The sequence below is a fragment of the Cadophora gregata genome (genome assembly GCF_030347475.1).
Source record: "Cadophora gregata isolate MNR1 chromosome Unknown scaffold_16, whole genome shotgun sequence".
Lineage (NCBI taxonomy): Eukaryota > Fungi > Ascomycota > Leotiomycetes > Helotiales > Ploettnerulaceae > Cadophora > Cadophora gregata.
Window position 1 is genome coordinate 1784941 of NW_026695939.1, and position 9670 is coordinate 1794610.

The 9670-nt window shown below is 49.6% G+C and overlaps 4 protein-coding genes across 4 annotated transcripts; 1 reads left to right on the forward strand and 3 right to left on the reverse strand.

Moving 5' to 3' along the window:
- Positions 1-3: 3 nt before the first annotated feature.
- On the forward strand, positions 4-4247 carry KGD1 (2-oxoglutarate dehydrogenase E1 component). The gene has a single exon (XM_058499236.1). It carries the CDS (start codon positions 222-224, stop codon positions 2934-2936), a length of 2715 nt encoding a protein of 904 aa, XP_058351504.1. The 5' UTR covers positions 4-221; the 3' UTR covers positions 2937-4247.
- ONS95_005805 (uncharacterized protein) lies at positions 4248-6208 on the reverse strand (the record flags this gene model as incomplete). The annotated part of the gene is made up of 4 exons (XM_058499237.1): positions 4248-5275; positions 5372-5611; positions 5663-5690; positions 5743-6208. The coding sequence occupies 4 exons, from the start codon at positions 6206-6208 to the stop codon at positions 4600-4602; spliced, it is 1410 nt and encodes a 469-aa protein (XP_058351505.1). The 3' UTR covers positions 4248-4599.
- A 79-nt stretch (positions 6209-6287) lies between these two features.
- ONS95_005806 (uncharacterized protein) lies at positions 6288-6690 on the reverse strand (the record flags this gene model as incomplete). The annotated part of the gene is made up of 2 exons (XM_058499238.1): positions 6288-6329; positions 6379-6690. The coding sequence occupies 2 exons, from the start codon at positions 6688-6690 to the stop codon at positions 6288-6290; spliced, it is 354 nt and encodes a 117-aa protein (XP_058351506.1).
- A 575-nt stretch (positions 6691-7265) lies between these two features.
- ONS95_005807 (uncharacterized protein) lies at positions 7266-8945 on the reverse strand (the record flags this gene model as incomplete). Its single annotated transcript, XM_058499239.1, has 2 exons — positions 7266-7383; positions 7429-8945. 2 exons carry the CDS (start codon positions 8943-8945, stop codon positions 7266-7268), a joined length of 1635 nt encoding a protein of 544 aa, XP_058351507.1.
- Between the last annotated feature and the right edge of the window lie 725 nt (positions 8946-9670).

The window sequence follows — 9670 nt, forward strand, 5'->3', positions numbered from 1 at the left end:
GAGTGGAGCGGCCGAGCGACCCAGCGAATTCCTGTTACCATCGAAAAACTACATCTGCTCTGTTGCTGCACTTGACTTACTCCGCCTCTCATTGTCCCTTTTGCCTCAATTGTCTTGTCCCCCATTCAAGTCAATTCAGACAATCACCGCTAGCGTTGATTGTACTGGATACATCTACTTATTCTCGTTCTTAATATCTGTTCTCTGCATTGGCCGCCACGATGCTTCGAAGCTCCCTGCGGCAAAAGAGCTGCCAGCTCCTGAAAGCTGGCAGCAGATCCCTCTGTACGACCTCCTCCCAAACACCACTTCGAATGTCCTCAAAAGCTTCCAGCACACTGAAGTCGACCTCGAAACGATATACTCCCATCACCCAAAAGCGCTATGCTGCTGCCGTCGCGAACGCCCCGGACCCAAACGATAGCTTCCTCTCCGGCAATACCGCCAACTATATCGATGAGATGTACATGCAGTGGAAGGAAGACCCCAAGAGCGTCCATATCTCATGGCAGGTATATTTCAGGAATATGGAGAGCGGTGATATGCCAATGTCCCAGGCATTTACTCCTCCGCCCAACCTCGTCCCTACGCCATCTGGAGGCGTTGCGACATTTTCGCCTGGCGTGGGCATGAGTGCTGGAGAGGGCTCAGATGTCACAAATCACTTGAAGGTACAATTACTTGTGCGAGCCTACCAAGCTCGTGGCCATCACAAGGCCAACATCGACCCCTTGGGTATTCGCCGCGAGGCTCAGGAGTTTGGATACAGCAACCCTAAGGAGCTACGATTGGAGCACTACCAGTTCACCGAGAAGGACCTCGATACCGAATATACTCTGGGCCCTGGTATCCTGCCACGATTCAAGAAAGAGGGCCGTGAGAAGATGACTCTGCGAGAGATCATTGCCGCCTGCGAACGCATCTACTGCGGCTCATACGGTGTCGAATACATCCACATCCCAGACAGAGAACAGTGCGACTGGCTCCGTGAGCGTATCGAAGTGCCACAACCATTCAAGTACTCTGTCGATGAGAAGCGCCGAATCCTGGACCGTCTCATCTGGAGTTCCAGTTTCGAAAGCTTCTTGGCAACAAAGTACCCCAACGACAAGCGTTTCGGTTTGGAGGGCTGCGAAACATTGGTACCTGGAATGAAGGCCCTGATCGACCGAAGTGTTGACTATGGCGTCAAGGATATTGTCATTGGTATGCCTCATCGTGGACGTCTTAACGTCCTTTCCAACGTCGTCCGAAAGCCGAATGAGTCCATCTTCAGTGAATTCGGAGGAAGTGCTGCTGCTGAGGATGAGGGATCCGGTGATGTCAAATACCACTTGGGAATGAACTTCGAGAGACCCACTCCTTCTGGAAAGCGTGTTCAGCTGTCCCTTGTCGCCAATCCTTCCCATTTGGAAGCCGAGGATCCAGTTGTGTTGGGCAAAACCAGAGCCATTCAACACTACAACAACGATGAGAAGGCACACAACACTGCTATGGGGGTTCTTCTCCACGGTGACGCTGCTTTCGCTGCCCAGGGTGTTGTCTACGAATGTCTTGGTTTCCACTCTCTGCCTGCCTACTCAACCGGTGGTACCATCCATTTGGTCGTCAACAACCAGATTGGTTTCACTACCGATCCTCGTTTCGCTCGTTCAACTGCCTACTGTACCGATATTGCCAAGTCTATCGATGCCCCAGTATTCCACGTGAATGCTGACGACGTTGAGGCTGTCAACTACGTGTGCCAATTGGCTGCTGACTGGCGCGCTGAGTTCCGCAAGGATGTTGTTATCGATCTTGTTTGCTACCGTAAACATGGTCACAACGAGACTGATCAGCCATCGTTCACTCAACCACTCATGTACAAGCGTATCCAAGCACACGAGCCTCAAATTGATATCTACATTGACCAGCTCCTGAAAGATGGAAGCTTCACCAAGGAAGATATTGATGAGCACAGAAAGTGGGTTTGGGGTATGTTGGAGGAGAGCTTTGCTAAGAGCAAGGATTACCAACCAACATCCAAGGAGTGGACCACTTCGGCCTGGAACGGATTCAAGTCGCCTAAGGAATTGGCTTCTGAAGTTCTGCCCCACAACCCTACCGGTGTACCTGTCAGCACTCTGGAGCACATTGGCACGACCATTGGAACGGCGCCAGAAGATTTCAATGTCCACCGTAACTTGAAGCGTATTCTTGCCAACCGTGTCAAGACCGTCACTGAGGGAACTAACATCGATTGGTCAACTGCTGAGGCCCTTGCTTTCGGATCCCTTGTTCAGGAAGGTCACCATGTCCGTGTTTCCGGTCAAGATGTTGAGCGTGGTACTTTCTCTCAGAGACACGCCGTCTTCCATGACCAAGAGAATGAGAAGACTTACACTCCTCTCCAGCACATCAGCAAGGACCAGGGCAAATTCGTCATCTCCAACTCCTCGTTGAGTGAATTCGGTTGTCTTGGATTCGAGTACGGATACTCTCTCTCCTCACCGAACGCCCTCGTTATGTGGGAAGCCCAGTTCGGTGATTTCGCCAACAACGCTCAATGTATCATTGATCAATTCGTGGCATCTGGTGAAGTCAAGTGGATGCAGAGATCTGGTCTCGTTATGTCGTTACCTCACGGTTATGACGGACAAGGACCCGAGCATTCTTCGGGACGTATGGAGAGATACCTTCAACTCTGTAATGAGGATCCTCGTATTTTCCCTTCGCCAGAAAAGCTTGAGCGTCAACACCAGGACTGCAACATGCAGATCGCATACATGACTACACCATCCAACTTGTTCCACATCTTGAGAAGACAGATGAATAGACAATTCCGCAAGCGTAAGTCTTCCTCCTCTAATCATGGTGCCCAGCTAACATCTCACAGCCCTCATTATCTTCTTCTCCAAGTCTCTTCTCCGCCACCCTCTCGCCCGCTCTCCAATTGAGGAATTCACCGGCGACTCCCAATTCAAATGGATCATCCCCGACCCCGAACACGGCAAATCCATCGCCGAGCCTGAAGACATCGACCGCGTCATCCTCTGCTCCGGCCAAGTCTACGCCGCCCTCTACAAGTACCGCGCCGACAACAACCTCAAGAACACCGCCATCACCCGCATCGAGCAGCTCAACCCCTTCCCATGGCAACAACTCAAGGAGAACCTCGACGGCTACAAGAACGCGAAAACCATCGTCTGGTGCCAGGAGGAGCCTCTCAATGCCGGCGCGTGGAGCTTCACCCAGCCTAGAATCGAGACCCTGCTTAACCAGACGGAGTTCCATGATCGTAAGCATGTTATGTATGCGGGACGTGACCCCAGCGCTAGTGTGGCGACGGGATTGAAGGCTAGTCATACGAAGGAGGAGGCGAAGTTGTTGGAGACGGCGTTCTCGGTTACGCAGGATAAGCTGAAGGGTGAGTAGAGTGGAGTGTAATATCGGTACGGGATGAGATGGGGAAGGTGCATTAGATGAATGCATGGATGGATGCGTGCATGCTGGATTGTATTATTGTACAGAATTGCTGGGATTACTTCAGTTCTGCTCTGTTTGATATGAATGAGCAGGACTAGTTGTAGTGACCTTGGAGAATATGCATTTTTCTTTTTCCTTGACTTGGTTTGAATCTACTTTGGATGCAGCGACTTGTGATATGAATTAACGGAACGGCTCAGCGCAACCCAGCCCGAATTGGATGGGAGTATCGAAAGTGAAATAAACAGAGGGGGTTTCTTGACTGTTGATTGGAGTGGAGTTGAGTTGAGTTGAGGTGATAGTTCCTGGTCTGCTTCTGCTTCTGCTTCTGCTTCCTCGTTTCCATTGTAAACATTCTCTCTTTCGCTCCCTTTCTTTCTTCTTTTCTTTTGTGCTTACTTGCTTCCTCGATAGTCTCTTAGGTGGGGCGAAAAGAAATTTAGGTAGATGTCGAGAACGGAAAATGTGTGGATACTATAACGCACCCGCCGCATTTATACTTGGTCAAGGAAAAAGGTGAGGGGAAAAGGCAATTTACATCTCCCCTGGTCCTCATTACATCCGAACGGACTGCATCAGACCAAAGGCCAGCTCTCCCTAAATACGAATGGAATAGCGAAATTAGGACCTGATGGAATTTATTTGGTTAAGATCAAGATAAAAAAGTAGGCGTCTCTCACCTGCTTCAACTCTTTCTCTCACGATAAAGGAAAATGTTGAAGCTAAAGGTATTTGGATATGTTTCAAAATATATGTACATGGGCTAAGAAACAAAAACGAAAAACGCCTCTTGTATGTTGTATTTTATCCCAACCCTTCTCTTTGCTTAGTCTAGATCCAATCCAATCGTCTATTCGTGAGATGTATCATCTATCTGTGAAAAGAGCTTCCACATCGCCTACTCAACTCGCTCTCGACTTCAAACCAAACTCCCACTCCAACCTCGAGAAATAAAAATGTAGGAGGAAGAATAATATCAACAAGAATCGAACCCAGTACTCTCCCAACACGTCACGCCACGTCAAGCCCAATGCATGTGCCTTTATTCGCCTTCCTGACGCCCAACACCTTCGCCTCACCCTGCACGATACGCCAAAAAGTCCCATCCCAATGACGCGTCACCTGTCGATCCAGCTAAACAGCCAAATAAAACGGAATAGTCCCAGGATCCAAACTCCTATACACAAACGGCATCCCCTGGCTCAATCCCCTCTCATCGAACCCCCTCCCCCTAATCTCTGCACTAATCCCCTCCATCCTCTTCTTAAACACCTCCGCCGCACCTTCCACCTCTTTCCCCATCTTATTCCCCCTCCCCCTCCCCCTCCCCTCACCCCCTCCACCACCTCCTCCAAACTTCCCAAGAAACCCCTCATCCGAAAACTCCCACACCAGCGTCTTATTCTGCGCCTCATAATGCGGCCGATTGAACACCGCCAGCAGATAAATCTGAAACAGCGCATCCGACACCGGGGGAAGCAGTCCCAGGAGTTGAGACGAGGATATGTTTTTAGCTGTGGGGAGGGGGGAGTAGAGTGCTGTGGGGTGGAAGGGGAGCGTTCCGGAGGAGTAGACTGGGTCGCCTGTGTTGAGGGCGTGGTGTTGGACGCCGGTTAGGTAGGCCATGTGGGTTAGGATGGAGATTAGGGTGGTGGGATTGCAGGGTGTGGATTGGGAGGAGGAAGAGGAGGAGCAGGGGAAGTCGATTACTTGGGCGAGGGTGCTGGCTTCGTGGAAGAAGGAGGTTAGTTCTGTGTCAGTGGTGAAGAGATTGGGGGTGGGGTAGTAGGTGTTGACGAAGGTTGATATGCTGGGAGGGGAGGTGTTAGCTGAGTTTCTTCTGATGATACATCTCATTGGCTTTGAGAGGTGAAACAGGCTGAAGAGAGAGAGAAAATAGACCTACAATTCAAATATCCCATCTCGGATAAGCTTAGCATCCTCGTAGAACGGAAAGTGTTTCAACTCCGGCCCAAAAGTCGAATTGATCAATCCCCTGTTCTTGAGATCGGTAGACAAGTAATTGGCTTGGAAAGATCCAGCAATTGGGTAGAAATCAGCGACGAACTCAGCGGCTCCGAGGTGGTTGACGTAGAATGCTCGATCGAGGTACCCGCCATCGTTGAAAAGTACTGCGTTGCCTACTCTGCTTTGATGTTAGCTGGTGTCGAGTCGTGTCAGCATGGGGAAGACGTACGGTCGAACGGCGTAGGCTTGGTACATCACTGCGAAGTCCTCGTCAGTATGGTTTTCGAGTAAATATGGTAGTAAGCTCACATCTGTCCAGAAGTATCATCACCGGATGGTCATCACTCAAAGTCCTCATTGCAGCCTGATGCACAATCTCGGCTACGTCATGCGAAGCAACAAGATGGTACATCTGGCCATGGAAGATATCATTCTCGTTGAACAGGATCTTGGCCAGTAGCCAATCATTCGGCTCGTCAAGTGACGTGTAGATCAGATCAGATCCGACATTCGTCTTGATAGCTAGTGGTAGAAAGTCGCCTGAGATAGGATGGATGAAGAATAGCGCTGTGGTTGCGGCGCCGTATTTCCCTGCTCCTTTTGGGTAATTGAGTTGGTAGCTGTGGTCTGCGATGAAGAGGCGACCGGAAGTGAGGAGAGCGGGGAGAGAAAGTGTGGTGATTGCAATGGAGGTGTTGAGGTCGAGGGTGAATGGGAGGGAATCGGTAGGCTTGAGACGACGAAGAGGGTAGCAGTTTAGGGAGAGACGTTCCATGGAAAAGAGGAGATCTTGCGTATAATTCTGTAAGATGCCTTTACCGATTCCGCCTGGCACGGAATTCAGCCATTGGCCATCATATAAGACACGTGCGTAGTCGTCTAGACTTTTGAGACCGCTATTCTGAGGCTGTCAGATCATATTCTGACACTTCAAGAGTGACTTACGGCAAGAACTGCTGATTGCACGGCTGCTAGATCCGCTTGTGCTTTTGGACTGATGTAGGCGGACTCAGCGGCGAATAATGCCATATCTGTTTGCATCCTTGCTGTTCCCAGGCTTCCAGTGGGAAAGAAAGATGCATTCCCTAGGAGTGAGGGGCCGTAAAGCCATCCTTCCCGTTTGGTATTGATGGCTTCTAATCGAGCTGTGCTGTTCGAAAATTGAGGAAGAGATGCTACCGTCACGGTCGAATTATCACGTCTGATCACAGCTGCATTTGCCGTGATGGCCAATATCAAAGTAGTGAGCAAAAGCATGATGGGAACAATATGGGGTGACTCTGAAGGAACGAAAAGTCGGCCCCTAAGTCAAACGATTTCGGGTTCCATAGAATTTATTTGTACCTTTCAAAGTTTGGTAAGTCCCCCACGTTGTCATTCATTATCAATACTCGCCTGCAATCGCATATATCCAAATCTAGATTGCCACTCGTTGGAATTCAGGAGAAACAAGGATTAGCGAACCGTCTATCCGCTCAAGCCGAAATCAGGGGGCGTCTTCTGGAAGGGTCGCGTCCACCTGTGCCGCACGAGCCCTGTTGAATACTGGGGTAGAAGTAGGCTTAACACGCCCGTTATCGCCATTTCAGCCTCATCCTTGCGATTCGGATCCCTAATCCGGAGTTTGGGAAATTGATGCAAGGGACAAGAGCATGTCTATCGATTTTTATCTTGGGTAACATTTCCCCACCAGTCGCGACTCGCGAATTTGCAGACAGAATTTCTGATAGACTTGGCTTGCGATTTGTATGGCGAATGCTCCTGCATGATGTGGGCTCTCTGGCGGGAGGCAATTGTGGAAATGATCTAGATAATTCCAAGCTTATCTGAGATCATATTGCTGGAGCTTCGAAGTTTTCTCTTCGTAACTTCACGAAAGCACTCTGTTTGTGAGGGAATGTGACCTCCCCTTCTTTCAGGAAACCCGAATCGTTGAGATGAGAAATGAACCTGCGTCTGTAAGTCAACGTTCCAATGCTTGAAATGAAGGCATACCTTTCGTTATCTACTCTTGGCTCCAGAACGACAGCATTGGTTCTGTAATCCTGAATAAATGCCCAGTGCGCAAGGGATGTGATCCAAGCATTCACCCGATGCTTCCCTCTGAATTCCTCTTCTCCAACCAGCACGTGGACACCACGGTCATAATCATCAGCACGATCACCCAGATGCTTTCCTAGAATATCCTCCTTGACCCAATATAATTCAAAATATCCAAACGGCTTTCCATCCCATAGACCAATTACCGGAAAAGAGTGATTGGACTTCAAGTTGCCTCTGAGGAACGCCTCTTGAGTCTCTTGCGGACCTGAACACCCCCAAAACTTCGAAACTCGAGGAACATTCATCCACTTGTTCAGCAGCTGGAGATCCGTCATCAGAGTAGTATCATTCGTCTCCGAAGGTGGTGTTGTTAGATCTGCAACAGATGAAATGGAGAGATGGGTAGGAAGTGAAGAGATAGATGTGGCTGTCTGGTGTTTTGGAATAGATAGCAATGTTGTTGGTCCATTATAGGCAACAGGTCGCGCAGACAGAGAAGCAGTTCGAAAAGCCAGATATTGCCCAACGCTAGGAATATATCTGGTGTAGAAAATTTCGCCTTGTCTAGCTGGCTTTGGACGCATTGGATGGCGAATTCCATTGGTAATGGCATACTGAAGTGGCGGAGGTGGGAAATAAGTCGGCAGATGACTTCCAGACGAAAATGGCCCCGACGTTGATGGTGACCACAATCCAGAATCCGAATTTCCAACTTCCTTTTGACCTGGAGAGGAATTTCTATCACCACCCCGCACTGGAGAACTTGGTCGGCTGGTGTATGGAGAGCCCATGAGTGTCGATCCAGTCGTTGGTGTCAGAGTGAACAGGAATAATTTTGCTGACAGCTGCCAGAAAGTCCTTTGCGAAATGAACATCTCTGACCAACCTTCCGCAGTATTCTCGTCTGGGTGAACACCGACACTCGAATCTTCCGATGTGATCAATCCCATCCTTTCCAGCTTCTGTATCAAATTTCGGCCTCGGAAAACCCCTTCCCTCTTAATGTTGATGCGCCATTCCCCTCTCGGCTTTCCTGAGTCTGGTGTGTTCTTAGAAGCCTCGGTTACGATGTAGGGAGATGGTTGTTGCAAGTGAAAGTACCAGTATAATGAAGCCCAGAGCATCATGGCAATTTGTCGGGTAGGACTCGTAGGAGCCTTAAAGTCATTGCTAGAAGGATTCGATATTGACGATATGAAAAGGTTGTCGTTCTTCAAAGTAGGTCGCTTGAAGGGATGTATATGCCGTTTCTTCTCCTTTGGCATGCCAGCGAGCTCGACCTGTGCCGATTCCTCCACATTGTGATCATCTGCGTAGTCTTCGGATTGGATGATGACAGTCCAGCCTGCTGGGAAGACGTTTGTGTGAAGATTGAGCTCATTGGACTTGAAGAAGTAGCCACCAAAGACAGCTGTCACGGTTAGATTCTGCCCATTGGGTAGATGAACGACGCTGGGGGTGGGCGCCATATTGGGCGGGCAGAGGGGGGTCCGGTCAGGGCCCGGTCAGTTCCTCCTCCAATCGCAGACTGACGCTTCCAATTTTGTAAATCGGATTATACCAAGATATGCGTTTGACCAGGTCCGAGCGTCTCGTACTCCTGGCAGCTTTATACCAATGTAAAAGTTGACTGTATGATCCTGGCGGAACTTGTCGTGTGCTTCTTCAGCAGCAGGTATTCTGATGTCAAATGCTATCCCACCTAATTGCCCAACCCTTTTGCCTCGTGGTCGCAGAGAGCAAATCCTGGGATAATCCGAAGAAGCCTCCCAGGACTACGTTAAGCTTGCTTATTCGTGGGTGGAGTCGCAGATGTGATTTGTCGAATGAAGTCTTTGGTGATGACCACCCCCTTGCACTGTTGGCCGAAGGTTGTTCAGAAGCAGACTGGCACAAGTCGTCCGAATAGCTGGAATCGAAGCTGCGACTCGGGGTCACTCGACTCGTGTAGCTTGAGTTTGTATGGGTGGATGGATGGGACCGCAGAAGTGTTGTTGGGGGTTTGGATTGTGGATGGTGCCGTCGTCTCTTGACAATTGGATGTGGGTGGTCAAATGAGGATATACTAGAGATGTTCTTATGGTAGACTTTAGATTGGTGGTGGAAGAAGGCGAACAAATGATTGAGTAGGTAGAGGGGAGCACTATAGAAGGGAGTGTTGAGTGTTGAGCAAGGCGGGGTGGGGTGACTTTGT